This window comes from Homalodisca vitripennis, chromosome 2 (assembly GCF_021130785.1).
Source record: "Homalodisca vitripennis isolate AUS2020 chromosome 2, UT_GWSS_2.1, whole genome shotgun sequence".
Lineage (NCBI taxonomy): Eukaryota > Metazoa > Arthropoda > Insecta > Hemiptera > Cicadellidae > Homalodisca > Homalodisca vitripennis.
This window is the reverse complement of record NC_060208.1, coordinates 233059924-233079641: the sequence shown is the minus strand read 5'-3', so window position 1 is coordinate 233079641 and position 19718 is coordinate 233059924. Positions and strand designations below refer to the sequence as shown.

The 19718-nt window shown below is 33.5% G+C and overlaps 1 protein-coding gene across 3 annotated transcripts in view; it reads left to right on the top strand.

Annotated features, from left to right (window-relative positions):
* The window catches only part of LOC124355492 (transmembrane protein adipocyte-associated 1-like), a 38489-nt gene that overhangs the window by 11747 nt on the left and 7024 nt on the right, over positions 1-19718 (top strand). For 2 of the 3 annotated variants that reach the window (XM_046806647.1, XM_046806649.1), the window contains exons 5-9: positions 5934-6130; positions 9734-9794; positions 10011-10194; positions 14397-14529; positions 17249-17311. In XM_046806647.1, coding sequence (XP_046662603.1) covers positions 5934-6130; positions 9734-9794; positions 10011-10194; positions 14397-14529; positions 17249-17311 — 638 coding nt within the window. The remainder of the gene's footprint in view (positions 1-5933; positions 6131-9733; positions 9795-10010; positions 10195-14396; positions 14530-17248; positions 17312-19718) is intronic. The other variant, XM_046806648.1, reaches the window with a different exon arrangement.

Below are 19718 nucleotides of genomic sequence, written 5' to 3'. Positions count from 1 at the left end.
TGCAGCAGTTAGTAAGATGTTGGCTGACACAATCATATATATCATGTGTGTTAGTTATAAGTATGTTATGGCTTTGCTCTGTTGGTCAACCTGGTACTGACAACTGGGAATACAGATGACAGAAAGAATATTGCTTTATTTGTTTTGATATGCTTAGGAGGTTATGTTATATGTGTTTGTGTCGGATAATTGTGTTTTACTAAAAGTGTTGCACTTTATTCATAGTTAGTGGTAGATTAGGAGTGTGTATTGTTTCTTGAAGTGTTTTACAACTTCTTATAACCATGCCAAGAGCAAAGGTTAGTTACAAAACTAAATCTAAACGTGAGTTTAGAGGAAACAAGTACCGTAAGTTGGACTCTAAATCTAGGCCTACCCAAACAGATTCTGCTAGCCCTAGCCCTAGGCCTACTACTAATGCAAACATTAGCTCTGCTTCTAAAAAACTGTCCTTTGATAAATATGACAATTATGAAGGAACTGGAATGGGTAGTGTTATTTTGGATCTTAGTTTATTTAGTGAGCAATTAAAAAAATTTGTAAAATGTAAATTCTGCGATAGCGAAGAGACTGCATAGAACTTTGTACTACGGTAAGAAAAGATTTGGAATTGGCTGTGAATATTGAACTGAAATGTTGTGTTTGTTTGGAATCAACTAATTTTTACAAACTCTAAAAAAAAATGAGAATGGAAAATATGAGGTAAACTTGAAATTTATTTACGGCATGAGAAACGATCGGAAAAGGTATCAGTGCAGGTAACATTCTGTGTTCATTATTAGACTTACCTTTACCACCTCAAAAAAATAGGACCTTGTAGTAACATAATATATCAGGCTGTTGAAAATTGTGCTAGTGAAAGTATGAAGCAGGCAATTGAGGAAGCTGTGTCTGTAAATGAGTGTGAAGAAACGTCAAAAAGAGATTTGACGGTTTTGTTTAGATGGGTCTTGGCAAAGGAGGGTGGACACAAGTCACTGAATGGGGTTGTCAGCGTAACATCATTAGATACTGGCAAGGTGTTGGATGTTTCCATAATGTCCAAATACTGTCAAATCTGCACTGTACATGAAAATAAAAAAAAATAGTACCTGATCATATATGTTCCAAAAACTACGAAGGGTCAAGTGGCGGCATGGAAGTTGCGGGTGCCCTAGATGTTTTCCGAAAGTCCAGAGATCGAAATGTACGGTATGTACGATACTTAGGAGATGGTGACAGCAATGGTTTTAAAAAGGTGGTTGACGATAAGCCATATGGAGATGAAGTAGAAGTAAGAAAACTGGAATGCGTCATCATGTCAAGAAGAGAATGGGGAGCAGACTAAGGGAATTGAAAGAAACGGTTGGGAAAAACAAAACTAAAAGATAATAGAGCAATAGGGGGCAAGAATAGGCTAACAAATAATGACATAGACAAGCTGCAAGAATATTATGGCCTAGCTATAAAAAGAGGTGGATCAGATCTTCAACAAATGGTTAAAAATGTGTGGGTCAACTTATTTCCACAAAATATCGAATGATGACACTCCGCAACATGGCCTATGTCCAAAGGGGCCGGAGTCGTGGTGCGGTTATAATAAAGCCGAAGCCCTACATCAGACTTTCAGCCATAAGTCACACAATTTGCCATATGAAGTGATGGTACAGATCAAAACCAAATTTATAGAGATTTAGCCAATCCGTATCTTCTAAAAAAATGCCTTGACCAAAAGACTCAAAACCAGAACGAAAGTTTCAACAATGCCGTCTGGTCTAAGGTGCCTAAAAATGTTTTTGTAAGGCTAAACACTCTAAAACTTGGCATATATGATGCAGTTTTAACTTTTAATAATGGATTCACCAGCAAATTGGATGTGTATAACAAGCTAGGAATCAAACTGAGCGAGAAGTCTGTTGCCGCATTGCGAAATTTTGAATACAATACGATTGAAAAAGGCAGAAAAATCTGCTTTAGACATGACCAAGGAGGCTAGAGTTGCTAGGAGGAAAAGAAAACTTGCATTAGAAGAGGAAAATGAAGACCCAGATGACCCTGAGTACGGAGCTGGGATGTTTTAGCAGCAAAAGGTTAGTTTAGCAGTCATTTTTGCCTTTACCGGACATTTCCCGGAAACTTGGTTTTTTTCATATAAAGGTACATGTATCTCAAAAACTATAAATGCTAGAGAATTGAAATTTGGTATGCATATAGAACAGTGCAATTCCAAATGGTGTTGCATCTTTTATCATTCTATCTAAAAAAACAAATGAGAAAAAAAAATTTTTGGTATAAAAAAATAATTTTTTTACACACAATATTTAAAAATTCCCAAAAAAAATTTTTTTTTAAAGATTTTTTTACTAAAGTTGCAAAAGATGTTTATAAAGGAGTAACTCTTTGCCTACAAAAAATTTGAAGGTTGTAACTTACTTAGTTTTGACAATACATGTACCTAAAGTTTGTAAATTTAACATGCGCGGGATAGGAACGACCCGGTCCCCTTAAAGAAGCATATCACTGGAGGGGCTGAACAAATCCTATTTCTGTCTCCCTGTCCGCATGATGTCTCGAAAACGAACTGACCAATAGACTTTAAAATTTGCGTGAAGTTTATTTTCTATATAAGCAACAGTGGGTTTGATGATGGTGCATGTCAGTCAATGGTATTTGGCTAAGCGTTAGCAAATATTTTTACGTTGGTTTTATAGGTAACCATGATGGCAACGAGAAAATCACAGAATAAATAAATTCACAAACAAACTTAGTACAATCATACAAGATTTTAACATTTGAGATATTAAAACATGTACCGTCCCAACATGTACAATATCTTTTGGTGACTTTTTGTTTGGACTTTAGTGATAGAGTAAAAAGAAAAAGTAATAAGAGTGGAAAGTCAATGTTAAAACTCTCTAACTCGCATGCACTTTTATTATTTAAACAATGTTATCAAGTCTAACTCTAACTTAATGAACAAAAATGTGAATGTGTCATGTGTACACATACTTTAAATTTTGTATTACGCTACTTCATTCGTACATAGACAAGAATGAGTTGTATGATTGTGTAAGTCCAACCACGGAATTTGGCTGAGCGTCATTGAAGACTATCACTCAGTAGGCTGACACAATTTCTCTTTTGTCTGCCTTTGGGGGATGTAAGAATTTCTTTTCTGTATTATTCTTTATCTGTCTGTCTACTGTCTGCAGGACATTACAATAATGAAATGAGCTATAGACTTGAAGTTTTTCATCTAACCTCAACAAAGCCTGATTCGTAACACATGGTTTGGCATACTACTACTTTGTAGTATAAAAGTGTGATTGAGAAAAATTAGGCTTTATCAATAAAAAGCTGCGTTTTAGAGTATTTCACACAGTTACTGCTCACATGTATTTTTTTTTATTTTCTGTAAAATTTTATCTACAGTAATAATTGGATAATTATTTCTTCCGAAATAGGGACTAACAAACTAATTTCTCTTGTGTAAAATATATCTTTGTATATATTTGTGTGTAATTCATATACTCATATTTTCCTCTAAGACGATGCATTTTCTACCTGACCATGCTGAACTAGATAGAAAAACAATTCTACCTCAGTGTCTACTCTAACAAGCTCGGGAAGATTTCAACTCCACAAAATAATTTTCTCTGCACAGCCGTATTAGTATAACATCCCAATCGTATGACTCAATTTTCTCCAAGCTTTGAAACTGCACTGCTTAATTTCCAAAAAATTTTAACATGGAATCTATAAAAACGCCAGGACCATGCATGATAATATGGATTTTTTTAAAGTAAAGTTAATTACCACCACTTTGTTGAAGTTCAGGGCATGTGATTGATTTCAGCCCATCATATATCAGAATTATTAACGCCTGATTGTAGAAATAAATGGTTTATCACTTCTATGATCGGTAGAGAGATCTAAGAGAGATGTAATCACAGTATAAAGTTGAACATCAATTTACGATAGTTAGACCATAATGTATTGAGATAGCAATTTTGATCATTAATTCCTGCTCCTGATCATTATTACATTTTCCGGGCCAACTAGAGAATAGTATTTGAAAAGTTCAGTGACTTTAAAATCCATCTACTTTATTTTTGTTTAATTTTTGAAAATTTGTTTTCCTAATAGTCACAAATTAATATTAGTGTTGTTAATTTCAACAATAATATTATCACAATCATCTGAGTGCAAGCTGAGTGAATTTACTTTTGTGCTTATTCCAGATATTTGATCTGCCAGAACAGTCAATTGGTTTATCACTTCTGTATCTTGGTTGATTTTTCATTGTGATTAATGCACGATAGTACATCCATTTAAGATTAACAACACATGTCAATCATGTAAAAAGGTCCATCAGATTAATATGTGGGGTATCAGCTAGAACACATTGTAAACCTCTCTTCATAAAATTTAATCAAGAATTCTTTCCCTGCCATATATTTATGTATTGTCTGTTTTAATGCATATAAGAAACAATTTGTCTACTCTTGAGGATTACACCTCAGTACATGAACACAACACAAGATACAGGCAACATTTGGTGACAAAGAGGTGTCTCACTCAAAATAGTTTTGTCTACCAAGGGATCAAAATGTACAATAGTTTACCAGTTTACAAATTTAAGAATTGTATTAAGCTTATTTTATTGGATGAATGTCTGTACAGTGTTTAAGAGTATTATGACATAAACTTTCTTAATTATTGACTGTTATTAATTGTTGTAACTTATTAATTTATTGTTGTTGTTGTTGACACTTGTCCTGCATTCTGTAATGTGTAATGACAAATAAAGGAATCTGAATCTGAATTTGTATTCAGCATCAGATAGGTTAGGGCAACCAACATAAAAACAAAAATTGTATTTCCCTCAGATTCTATGGACCTTTAATTGCTTGGCACTTTCTTTATTACAGACAGGATAGATGACCTTAGAGATGATACCAGGCAGTGTGATACATATTAAAGACCTTGTCGGAAGGCGAAATGATCTTGCAAAGAATATTCACAATGCAAATCAACGTTAGCTACTCTTTCCACCAATAGTTGATTGAATATACAACAGGCTTTTCATACAGTATAAAATGATGTTATATTAAGAAGGCCTAGAACCTTACTGCCAACAGATTTCTTGTTATTGATGAAATAATCGTTGACAATAGGAGTACAAGAAATGATTAAGCATATATTAATCCTCTTATTATACCAAAGATCAGTTAGTGTAATTCCCAAGTAGTAAGTTAATGGAGGAACAACATCCACTGACATTAATACAATATATTAAATTAATAACAACACATGTAATATAGACTTCGTTCACAGAATTGAACAAAATGTTTATTAGAGAGGACACAGAGTGAACTAAAACAAGTCAGTGTCTAAAACTAATTCTCAACAGGCTTTTACAAATTGAGACTGTCTATAAGTTGTAGGAAGTTGATTCATAACAATGCTGTTATAAGATCATTTCACTTTATTTATATATTACACATTGGTGGCAGCTCTATATGGTGATGTAATTTATTTTGATCTATGTTATAATGTGGGTTCTTGGTATAATATATTTAACTTGTACTATTAATAACAAGCTCTTAAATATCTTAAGACTAAATTATGAAACTAATCAGAGGTAGAATTCATGGGATTTTGTATTCAGAAATAAATACAAGATATCATGTAGGCAGATAATACTATTAGATAAGTATATATAAATAGTGGAAAAGAGGGAGTAAATAAATATTTTTTGTTACAGTAAAGAAATTATTTATTTATGAGTTGTTGCAAAGAATAACAGGTAATCAACTTGCAAATACTAAACAGCAGAAGAAACATCTGTTACATTATGTTACAACGCTGCTGTCTCTGGCATTCTCTACTAGTCAACAGGCTATCAAAGTCTTAGTTAAAATAACTGATAACCAATTTATGAATATTTTCAGGACACTTAGACAGTAGAAGCAGCATCCGTTATGTTCTGTTGGCTACGTCGCTATTTTCTCTGGCCTTCTCTACTAGTCAAGGGGCTCTTGAAGTCTTAGCTCCCGATGAAAGTTTCAGAATCCATTCCAAGGATTTCAACATCTTTGGTCATGGTGGAATGCTCTTCTGGTTCACCAGTTCTATAGTGTTTTCAATGGTATGTAACGTTTAACGTATTAAATTCATTTAAACCTTTCTGGACAGCCTTATACAATTTTAGAGATTTTATAAGGTTTGTCCAAAAAGAAACAGATATTTTTGTCTAACACGGCATTGTGAAGGAAACAGGATTTTTCCGGACATTTGCCATCGTTCAGTGAAACAAGAAATCAGTAACACTACGTTTCGAGATCTGCAATCTGATCTCTTCTTCAGGTAAAGAACTAACCTAATTCGAATTAGCAATGGCAAATGACCGGAAAAATCCTGTTTCCTTCACAATCCTTCCATCGTCAAAAATAACCTTCAAACAAAGAATTGATTCTCGGTACAGCATTGTTTTGGAGTAGGTGGGCCTACATTTTTATGCTAAAACGTACCTATACCAGAACTTACTTGTGATGGTACACATTCTCAGGTTATGTGTTTGATTATGAGATATGATCACCTGAGAAAACGTTTTCACAGCGTCAGTATCCTTTGGGAGGATCCGCTCTGTAAAATGTGTGATGAGCAGGAGGAAACTTCTGAGCACCTGCTCTTTGACTGTCCTGCAATAGTAAGATAATAGTAAGTGGAATGCCATCTTTGGTAGTTTGGACATGGCGAATTTCTCCAGGAGGACCTAATTGGTTGTTTTCGGTGGTTTGTAGAACTGCTGAAACCACAGATTGGTCAGCCTCATGGTGTGCTTCCAGAGTGCGCAAAAGACCCTTGAGGCTTAAGTGTATGACAATAGGCCGCCACATAAAAGAAGAAGATGAATAGGTGCGATCTTTTTGGAAACAACTACAGACCAATTGTTAATATTTATCACCAACTTTGTGATTTGTACAGAAAATGGATATTGAATGAAAGCTGTGTGAAGCAATGATGCATTGACTCAAAAAATGACTATATCAATGAGGACCTCATTGATAAGCCTAACCTTGTGGCTGATGAACTGGTAATGAAAATAAACAATAAAATTATTTCATAAATACAGAATGTACACAACGTTTTCCAAATTTTACGGATTTTAGTGTAAGGAAAGCTTGATTACCATGAATTTTGTACTGGGTAGATTGGAATGGAATGGAATGGACCACAAAAAACAATGGCTGCAACACTGACTTTTTCTGCTAATTAGTAATGGTAAAAAACGTATCAATCATCTTGTAACTTGTAACAAGACTTCAATAGACAATAGACAATATACTTTATTGACATGTTCTTTGAGAACAGTACATAGCGTCAGTTATACAGGTATAAGGTAACAATTTTTAGCTGTTTGTAAATTCTTCTTCTGTGTAAAAAGGTCTCTCTTGGAGCCACAGAGTCAGTTGTTTCTTGAAGCGGTGAGGTGGTTGGTTCTTTAAGTGCTCTGGAAGGTGGTTGAAGTAGGCGGCTCCTTTATAGGATGGTTTCCTCTTGTATAGGCTCAGATGGTGTGGGGGCAATGCGAAGTCCGAGGCATGTCTAGTGTTGTGCTGGTGCAGATCTGAGTGTCTTGGCTGTGATGTTTTTACAGTGTGGAAGATTACTTTTCTTATGTAGAGTGATACGACTGTCAATATTTTAAAATTTTTGAAGTGTTCTCGGCAGCTGTCACGGTAGTTAAGGCCTGCGAGGCATCTAATTGCCCTCTTCTGGTTGATCAGAACTCTCTCAAGGTTGGTTTTGGATGTTCCTCCCCAAGTGGCAATGCCATATCTCAGGTGTGTGATTCGAAGAGAGCAAAGTAAGCTACCTTGGCCGTGTCTGTGCCACTTATTTGTTTTATTCTACGTATAACATAGTTTCCTGCAGATAGTTTTTTGCACAGTTGATCTATTTGTGGCTTCCATGACAGTTTATCATCATTAAAGAACATCATTAATCAAATAAAAAGGCAGTCAATACAAGTGATGTCACTGAAAAACTTGTCCCACAGTATGATAAGTGGTTGAATTATAATGATGATTAGGTAGAAAATAGCTTAAGAATGTGTCTTACAAATTTAGTACTAAAATTTGTATTTTCATTTTTTCAAGTAATTTGATTCAGAACTTCTGTTACTTTGTATTATACAACAGTTCCTCGTATGTTTTTCTCTCTATTTTATTTAACTTCAGCTTTAGTTATGTCAGCTTTGAAGCTTTAGCTATGCCGTATCATGTTGGGACCTCCACAGGATTTGAACTCAAGATCTCTCAGTTAGAGAGCCGAGTCTATTTTATACAGAGGAAAACAACTCCTCTCGTTATTACAAAGTAAAAATATCCAATTTAATCAATTCTTTAAAATTTGTATAATACTTATTAGAAATTTATAAAAGTTTATTCTTAATATGATACTTACATTATAAAAATGAAGTATTGAAACTATGTAATTATTTATCTGTATTTTACTATGTAAAGGTGCATTAATCCTGGAGCTACTCTTGTAATTGTAGCTAACAAGGTCATTATCCCTGAAGCAATTGTTCTGGAGCAATTATCTTTATTTGTTTGTTGACTTACAAGTAAAGTGGTACCATGAAATTGAAACAGAATAAGTTGTTCAGATACGTTTTGTTTGAAAAAGTGTAAAAAAATCTCACCTGGATTTGGATACTCATAATGTATTCACAAAGTTACAGGCAGAAGGTTACTTTAGAAAACAAATAGTAACCATTTTCAAAGTAACGGCACGATATTCTCAGAATTGTTTAGATTCTCAAAGGATCAGTCTCGATTTGTGAAAATTTTAATGTGGTTCACTATGGTATTATCATAATAAAAATGATAGTTATATAATTTGCTTTTAATGACATGATATAATAGCAGTGTTAATATTTATAATTTATAAATAAATACTATCAAGTAAGTAGGAGGGTTAATTAGCTAAAAAGATCTAGTAAACATTGTTGTATTGAGCTTTATGATGTGGGGGGAGGTGTGTTAGTAAACATATAAGTAAACTTTGCAAATAGAGTATTCATTACTACGACCTCAGCGGTATGCAACCCCATGTGTTTCGACCATTCGGTACACAAGAATGCCACCTGGACATTTTGTTGTAAATTATTTAAACTGTAGTAAAGCAGCCCACAGGAAGGTAGTCCGGTGGTGAATGGTGTGTTTGTATCCTCCCTCTACATCTCACTCCGAACACCGTTGCCAGTTTTACGTGTATGGAAAATTACTGATCTGTTTCATTACCTGTTGCTATATATGGTCATTTTATTTTATTCACCTGTTTTGCAGACATCATGTAAATCAAACAAACAGTCCGTGACCATATCCATGTATAGAAACAGTTGATAGTCGGCAGCGATTTGGCAAGACTGCCTCAAATATCATTGGACTATTTTCGTGTGGGCTACATTAGTAAAAGTGCACACTCAACATAAAACACTAAGCGACCATGGCTGAAACTCCCCTCAGACCATGCATTTGCTTATTATAGTTACCACTGTCGCAAGAGTCACTCCAGGGATAATTAAATACTAACATTACTATCTTCTTCCTCATTCAAATTTAAATGGACTCTATACATGATTTGACCAATGTGTGCAAAGTACAGAATAATACTGAACAAAGTTACATTAGTGTTAATCAGGTCTGTAAACTTAAGTATGTAACCTAATATTTTCTTTCAGATTTATATAATCATCTTGATACTTCCTTGGACAAGACTACGGGAGAGATTGAATTTACCAAGTGAGTCAATTCATTAATATTGTTGTTATTATATGTCTGTCTACTGTATACAACACTAAATTTTCTTAGAAACTTTAGAATGTAGGCTTTAAAATAATTTTTAAATAACATTTGTTGATAACTTGTATTACAAATAAATCTACATACTGTCATGTAAAATTAACATTAATCATTCAAAACTAATTATAATAAATTGTTTTTTTTCTCGTGTTGCAGCCAAAAAGTCTTTCTATCTGTATGTGCTGTTCCTGGCATTACTCAACATCAGCCAGTCAGTGGGCAGTGGACTACTGCTCTATGGAGTGAGAGAGGGTCTGTGTGTCGTTGATGTCACCACTTGCATCTACTTCACTTTCTTCACTCCCCTCGTTTACCACACATTCCTCAGCGAGTTTTTTGGGTAAGTAGGATATCTGCCGGATTATTGACTTTTTTTCAGCTTAGACAACACTTCCGAAAGGGTATTAAACAAGAGACTCATTTCATAGTTTAACAGATCGACAAGTTTTTAAACATATTACATAAAGTTTCAATATCCTTAAGACCAGATTCATACTCAGAGAATATTATCCATTTTTCTGAATTAAATCATTTAAAAATGATTCAGTCAGATCTGTTTGTTTCCGAGAAGAGGTTTTATATTTTTTTGTCGTTAATTTGGACTTATTTGATACAATTTAAGCTTTAACAGGACAGGTTTGTGCTTTACCAGTCATCCTGATACAAGACTAATATACCATAGTATCAGGAACGTTAACAAATACATTATCAATACATGAGTAAGTTGTGTTTGAAAGCTATAAGTACAAGTCAACTTTAGACATTTTAAAAGATTTTAAAAATAAATACTAGCAAATCAATTACACAAGTGCGCGTACACATTTCAATATTAAAGTCAACTCTCACCTTTAAACTAGGTTTAATGATTTTTCTCACAGCCTTCTGAAACAATACAAACATTAATATTACTATTATGTGATCTCTAAACACTAACAACAATAGTATACTCCTTTAATTTACTACAGCTCAGTTGAAAATTTATTTCAAACCTAAATTCATTCATATTAATCTTTTCAAATTTAATTGGGCTGCTGACAAAAATTGTAGTTTCCTCATTTTTACAGGAATATCTCTACACATAACATCAGCAGTAGCAAGGTTATTTAGACAAATAACAGCAATTTGATCATCAGTAAGCCAATGCTCTGACACAATAGATCCAGTCTCTAAATATGAGTAAAGTATTCCAATCACAAAACTTTATTCCTAATACATTGGACATTGGCTTGTAGAATATTTATATTTGAATTCCGAATACTACTGTTCTTATCAGTAATATATTTCTTTATCTTTATGTCTTGTTTATGAGTACCAAGTTTCATTATCCTAATGGCTTGTTTGTTATCCTTATATAGTTGAGAGATTAAGCAAGCCTAGCACACAATCCTTTTCCTCCTTTCTTAGTTTAAGGAAAGAACTATTATCAGACTTAAAATTAGCAATACATTCAATAACTTTGTCCCCATTTAATTCAAATGTTGGCCATATGTTATAAGTAAATATGTTGATGTTTGCCGTACGAGTGAATAGCATATGTTTTAAATGGCAATATCATTACAGTCCCAATATCAAAAGTAGCCCATCCTTGAACAGGTACATGATTACATTTTCATTTCATTAATCATTTTATCAAAAACATCATACTTTCGAGGCAAAGTTGAAAAAATTACATTAGTCTTCTTCTTAAGTAGGCCAACTGTTTCTCATACAGATGGAGATGGAATAGATTTTAACTCCAGTCTAATGTCATTACTACCTCCAACTATAACTACATAGTACCATATCCTTAATTACATTGTTAAACCATACCTTAATGCATGAATACATTGTTTATAAAAGTTGTTCAAAATGGCCTCCGTTGTCATCAATACAGCATTGCACTTGTTTAATTTTATTTGCAGTTAAGTTCATCCATTGGGTGTTGTCTGTTCTGATACACTGTTTTGCTGCATCCCATAAAAAGAAATCAGGGATAGTCAGATCAGGAGATGTTGCAGCCCACAAATTCTTGTAAATGATTTGTTTACCAAACTACCAAACACATTGTGCAGGAAGCCATTGAGATGTTAGATGTGCTGTTGCCCCGTCTTATTGGAACTAACCATTATTCATTTCCACTTGTGTTAATTGATTCAAGAAGTTCTCTAAAATATCAGAACAATAACGATCACTATTGACAGTGTTTGAAAAAAGTTGGTCTTACAATGTGTGCTGTACTCACAGTAACTCAGACTCCAATTTTTGCTTCGTGTAAGGACTGTTTGTGTAAAGCGTGAGGGTTAGTTGCTGACCATAGTCAAGTATTTTGTGAATTTACATAACCTCAAAAGTGAAACCACATTCATCTGTATAAAAAGTTACATCAAGGATGTCTTCGGAATTTTTTTGAATGAACCGTTGAAACCAATGACAATAATTTAATCTCTTGTTGTCATCTGAAGGTTTCAGCTCTTGAACATACTTTACTTTGTATGGGAATAGGTTAAGTTCATGTCTGACAGCTTTATGTATGGTAGGCAATCGAATATCATGCTGTTGTGCTAACTTACAAATTGATTTTGTTGGACTTTGTGCCATATCCAGCAGCTTTTGTTCATCTAGCTTACGGGGCCTACCACTTCGTTCAGCGTCCTCAATAGAGCCAGTTGTCAGAAATTTGTCAATCGATGTTCTTACTGCATTACAGTGAGGAATAATTGAATCTGGAACTACAGAAAATTTACGCTTCACTAAATCACTGTACTTGTCCCTTCACGAAATACGTGTTCAACGAGGAAAATGTGTTCCTCTACTGAAAGAACCATTGCGTCCAACAACAAAAAACGTGCAACAGAACTTCAATAAATGAAAAACGTACAACCTCAACTCAACGACGGATAGCTTTTCGGTAACAGTACAAAGCTACCAACTTAACAGTGAAATTATTCCCTATCATGTCACTCGGTGCATAGCAACTTTCCGAATGCACAGTATAATGTTCTCGTACAAAGCCCAGGTGGATGACACTATGGTGGACATTTAAGCTTTTTCAGTTAATGCAGCATTCATGTATTGTTGCAGGGTATCTCAGCCAAGTATAATGTTCTCGTACAAAGCCCAGGTGGATGACACTATGGTGGACATGTAAGCTTTTTCAGTTAATGTAGCATTCATGTATTGTTGCAGGGTATCTCAGCCAAGTATAATGTTCTCGTACAAAGCCCAGATGGATGACACTATGGTGGACATGTAATCTTTTTCAGTTAATGTAGCATTCATGTATTGTTGCAGGGTATCTCAGCCAAGTATAATGTTCTCGTACAAAGCCCAGGTGGATGACACTATGGTGGACATGTAAGCTTTTTCAGTTAATGTAGCATGTACGAGTATGTATTGTTGCAGGGTATCTCAGCCAAGTATAATGTTCTCGTACAAAGCCCAGGTGGATGACACTATGGTGGACATGTAATCTTTTTCAGTTAATGTAGCATTCATGTATTGTTGCAGGGTATCTCAGCCAAGTATAATGTTCTCGTACATAGCCCAGGTGGATGACACTATGGAGGACATGTAATCTTTTTCAGTTAATGTAGCATTCATGTATTGTTGCAGGGTATCTCAGCCAAGTATAATGTTCTCGTACAAAGCCCAGGTGGATGACACTATGGTGGACATGTAATCTTTTTCAGTTAATGTAGCATTCATGTATTGTTGCAGGGTATCTCAGCCAAGTATAATGTTCTCGTACAAAGCCCAGGTGGATGACACTATGGTGGACATGTAATCTTTTTCAGTTAATGTAGCATGTACGAGTATGTATTGTTGCAGGGTATCTCAGCCAAGTATAATGTTCTCGTACAAAGCCCAGGTGGATGACACTATGGTGGACATGTAATCTTTTTCAGTTAATGTAGCATTCATGTATTGTTGCAGGGTATCTCAGCCAAGTATAATGTTCTCGTACATAGCCCAGGTGGATGACACTATGGAGGACATGTAATCTTTTTCAGTTAATGTAGCATTCATGTATTGTTGCAGGGTATCTCAGCCAAGTATAATGTTCTCGTACAAAGCCCAGGTGGATGACACTATGGTGGACATGTAATCTTTTTCAGTTAATGTAGCATTCATGTATTGTTGCAGGGTATCTCAGCCAAGTATAATGTTCTCGTACAAAGCCCAGGTGGATGACACTATGGTGGACATGTAATCTTTTTCAGTTAATGTAGCATTCATGTATTGTTGCAGGGTATCTCAGCCAAGTATAATGTTCTCGTACAAAGCCCAGGTGGATGACACTATGGTGGACATGTAATCTTTTTCAGTTAATGTAGCATTCATGTATTGTTGCAGGGTATCTCAGCCAAGTATAATGTTCTCGTACAAAGCCCAGGTGGATGACACTATGGTGGACATGTAATCTTTTTCAGTTAATGTAGCATTCATGTATTGTTGCAGGGTATCTCAGCCAAGTATAATGTTCTCGTACAAAGCCCAGGTGGATGACACTATGGTGGACATGTAATCTTTTTCAGTTAATGTAGCATGTATGTATTGTTGCAGGGTATCTCAGCCAAGTATAATGTTCTCGTACAAAGCCCAGGTGGATGACACTATGGAGGACGACGACACAGTGTCTTTACCTCATCAACAGTCATTCTCCTCTCTCAAAACTGATTCTGATTACATATACCAGGTAAATCAAATTATTTTATGAAGCCCTGGCTTTTGTTTAACTTCCCAATTAAAACTTATTACAAAGTTTAGTCTTTCAATGCTTGAGTTATAATTTGATACTTGGCCACTGTTGTTGATACCTTAATACAGTAGTCACCTTCATATAAATCGATGTGCTTCATTTATAGATTATTATTGGCGATGGATGTTTCATGCATTTGTGGACTAATTTGAGTTTTTTATTGTAATGAGAAATGTTCATATTAATACATTGCAAACAAAGAGATGTAGTCAATTTAAGCCTTATTAATCTTTAGAGACCAACGTTCAATCCGTCTAACAGTTAGAAAATTGATATTTAGATATGGATAAAATATATTCTTTTAGTTAAATATAGTATCTATGTGTTATTTTATGACCATTGTATGCTAATGTATGGATATCGGTAATTAATTTAAACTTGATTATGAAAGAGATATAAATAACTTCACTCGGCATCTGCTGCTGCCAACAAACACTAACTACGCATAATTTGTCCTGTTGCAGATAGTTTATGATGTTGATGGTTTTTTATGTCTAGTTACATTTGCTCCTTAGTTTGTGTGGCTATGTTCAGTGCTGATATTGATCCTTATACAAATGTATGTTCTACTTTATGAAATTTGAGTGATTTGACTTTGGCTTATGTCAGATGTCTTTTTTTTAACATTAACCTAAATGTTTTGTAGTAAACAATAAAGAGCACTACCTTCTTATCAAAACAAAATGTGAACTAAAAACAAACAAAAATAAAGGAAAAATATTAATTTAGGAAAAGTGGGTAGTTCTTACGAATCGCAAAACTTAATTTTATTGCATAGGTAAATTGTTTCGTTAACAATAGTAAATTATGCAAAAAATCAAATATTTGATTGAAATTGTGAAATATTATAGTCTATTAGAACAGAACAAAACCATAGAAGTTAACTATGAAAATAATTTTTCCTTGTAGTGAATTATGAATATTTATTTTTTATTAATTGGAATTCTATTGAAAATTGTAAAACATCGTCCATGTTTATTTTGCTATCCCGATCTGATATTTTTACAATTTATTACAGCTTTGTGATTACACTCCAGAATCTCAAACACTTTTAAGAACAGTCAATTTAACTGAATTAAAAACCAACAAATACATCCTGGTAAACAAGACTTCCCTCGTTTTATATTCACGTCTTGTTGCCGTAACTACAATCAGCTGACATATGTCTGTTGAATATGGTGAATATTCAGTCAAATAAAATAACTAGAACAAAAGATCCATGCTAACATGTATTTCTTATTTTTATGAAAATGTTTTTTTAATGGTTACTCAGACAAAATAATTCAATACAGAACCACGTTACGGATTGATAACACACTTTATATGGATATCAAACCATATGATGTGATTGTAAGTGGACGTGTCCTTAAACTTTTCAAAATGTCAAACATTTGAAATATAATTTCTGTGCGTCTAAAAATTAAAAACACGCTTACTCTATTAAAAGCGTGTATTTAACCAGTCTAGCAAATAATTTAGTTTTAAAAAGTCCAAAAATATTCCTAGGGTTGTCCATTGTGACAGTTTAATTGGTAAATAATGTACTTTTAAAGCAGTAAACAAATATTCCTAGGGTTGTCCAGTGTGACAGTTGAATTGGTAAATAATGTACTTTAAAAGCAGTAAACAAATATTCCTAGGGTTGTCCAGTGTGACAGTTGAATTGGTTAATAATGTACTTTAAAAGCAGTAAACAAATATTCCTAGGGTTTTCCAGTGTGACAGTTGAATTGGTTAATAATGTACTTTAAAAGCAGTAAACAAATATTCCTAGGGTTTTCCAGTGTGACAGTTGAATTGGTTAATAATGTACTTTAAAAGCAGCAAACAAATATTCCTAGGGTTGTCCAGTGTGACAGCTGTTGAGTGTGACAGTTGAATTGGTTAATAATGTACTTTTAAAGCAGCAAACAAATATTCCTAGGGTTTGTCCAGTGTGACAGTTGGTTGGTTAATAATGTACTTTAAAAGCAGCAAACAAATATTCCTAGGGTATTGTCCAGTGTGACAGTTGAATTGGTTAAATAATGTACTTTAAAAGCAGCAAACAAATATTCCTAGGGTTGTCCAGTGTGACAGTTGAATTGGTTAATAATGTACTTTTAAAGCAGCAAACAAATATTCCTAGGGTTGTCCAGTGTGACAGTTGAATTGGTTAATAATGTACTTTAAAAGCAGCAAACAAATATTCCTAGGGTTGTCCAGTGTGACAGTTGAATTGGTTAATAATGTACTTTAAAAGCAGTAAACAAATATTCCTAGGGTTGTCCAGTGTGACAGTTGAATTGGTTAATAATGTACTTTAAAAGCAGTAAACAAATATTCCTAGGGTTGTCCAGTGTGACAGTTGAATTGGTTAATAATGTACTTTTAAAAGCAGCAAACAAATATTCCTAGGGTTGTCCAGTGTGACAGTTGAATTAGCAAATAATGGACTTTTAAAACAGTCTAAAATATCCCTGTGTGACAGTTTATTTGAATTTAATTTTTTCTAATCCTTATTAATCTCATTAGTTTTCAATACCTATATTTAAAAGTTTCAGTTATTTATATTTCACTGTGTAGTATAATAATATGTGTTTTAAAATCTTTAATTTGTTATAATGAAACCTATATACATCAAAGTAGAAAATACAGAATGCCCTCGATTGTCTAGGACATGGAATGTGGTAGAGCTTTGCTTGACAGTTATTCTAACAGTGAAGAAAGCCTAATCAAGGTAAAATACTTTTGTTCCTAACGTTGCGTCAAGCTTTTGTGATTGTTAAATGTTTGCTATTGGTCTTTTCTTGCCAGTCTATGCTTTCAAACATTAACATTCTGTTCTTCTAATAATTTCATTTATACATTACAATGATTAATTTCCTGTCATGCTTTGTACTATGTTATTATGTTGTAAATATAATGTCAAATTAAATTATATGATTTAATGATGCAATTTTGTAGGCTCCAAATATCGTTGTGAATAAGTATAAAATGTTGAGTTTTCTACCTGATTTGCAAGTACTTTTGTTCTTTATTTATATTAGTTTTCGTGGCAAAGTAATGTTATCTAGGGCAGTAATCATAATTATTTATGTAAAAATGGGCTGGCTATGTGTTGTAATGGTTAACATTCTCAACATGCTCGGTAAGCAATAGACCCCAGGTTCACATTCCAGTGGAGCGAGTACAATTTTTGATAAATATTTATTAAAATTGAATTAGGCTTGTACACATTTTATATGTATGAAGAAAAGCAATGAAAGAAATGTAGAACCCTGTGTATAAAAAAAACCAAACTATTGTAAGTAAATACAAGAAATTATAGTAAAGACAAATTAAGATGTATATTATATGATACTGACTTGAAAAAAAACATGTATAAGAAACAATATAAGTAATGCAATAGCGACAGAGCTGTACATAATACAGTATAATCAGCAAACCTTGTAGCATATCATCTCAGAAAAGACATTTAAAATTATTTACCTTTTTTAAATAAACAACTGAACATTGTTGAATAACTTTTAAAGTCTGTTCAACACATTCATTGCGGCTTTATACCGAGTGATGTAATCTTAACATCACAGTATGTGAAATATGTGTCTTCTGCAGACAACGTGTTGCAACTTTAAATTTTACCATGTTTTAAATATAAATACATATATAACATTTCATGTTTTTAATATAAGTGCAGATATAACATTTAAGTAAAATATGCACTATCATTACTTTGGTATAAAAATTACAATTTTACGTATGCTAACATTATACATTAAGATTGAAATATAGTAAATGAGTATGGTTAGCTAACATATGTTGTATTTAGCCATATCTCACAGAGTGTCATTTATCAAGGACTAAACATTTAGGAAGGTTTAGTTTGTGCCATTATATTTTTTTGTTACATTTATGTAAAAAATCCAAATGTAATCTGGAATGTAAATTACGCTGTACATTTGTTAGCCTAAAAGGAAAATTAATTATAACTGACTTTATTCTGTCAGTAAGTTTTATTTGGTTATGTACTTGATGTGTAACTAAGATACAGTTCTTGTTTTATAATGGAATGACTGTGAAAGTAAAATGATTGGTATGGGACATTGCATTACTCAGTGATACAAAAAAATCGGTAAAACTTTGTTTAGAGACCTGCAGTCTGATCTCTTCCTCAGGTGGATGACTAACCTGATACACCATTACAATCTAGGATAAAGTAAATAAATCTTACCAAAGTGGCTGTCTAGAATCACAACAGACTACTCAATAATTATAAGATTTGCATTTAAAATGTGTGGATAATTAATGCATGTTTACCTCATAGAGGTACTAAACTGAAGAATTTTTTGGACCACAAATAGTATTTCAATTTGCCTGAGAATGGAAGTGAAAGTTTAGAACACGCTCCTTCTTTGGATGTGTGCGTATTTAGAGACAGGAAAAGAAAACGCACCGAAAAGTATTTTACTGAGTGAAACATCTAAAAAAATGTCAAAAGGAGATGAATACCTGTTATTTGCTAGAGAAAAGACTAAATTAAGAAAGTTGAATCGGATCTAACACAGAATGGATACTCTCAGTCAATTATTATATTAACAAGTGTGAACAATACAGAAGAATCATCCCAGAGTCAGTTAGAATAGAGATAAATTTTGGTTTATGTCAATCCCTTACGTTATGTTAGGATTATCACAGAAAATTAGAAGTGTAGCTATAAAATATAACATCTACAACACTTTGAAAAGCTTTGTAAAATATTTTTTAAAGGACACAGAGGAATCCAAAATCTGTGTTAACATTATAAAATGTAGGTGTAATATGGAATAAATAAGCAAGAAAACGGCCATTCAAAATTGTAATCAAAGAAAATTGGAGAAAGAGACTAACAGAGAAGTAAAAAATTGTTCATTGTTATTGATCCAAAGATCGTCAAATGTATAGGGATGAAGCTAACATAAATACATCAGGAACTTCATTTCTTTAAATAAAATCAATTTAGGCTTTGTACATTAAATTAGAGGACCAACCTGCTCAGTCAACCTTCAGTTGAAATTAGGGCACTTTGGTTGCCAATACTGCAACAAAAAAAACTAAAGAGGAAACATTACAGAATCAAGCAGAACAGGTATTTCCAATAACTCAAT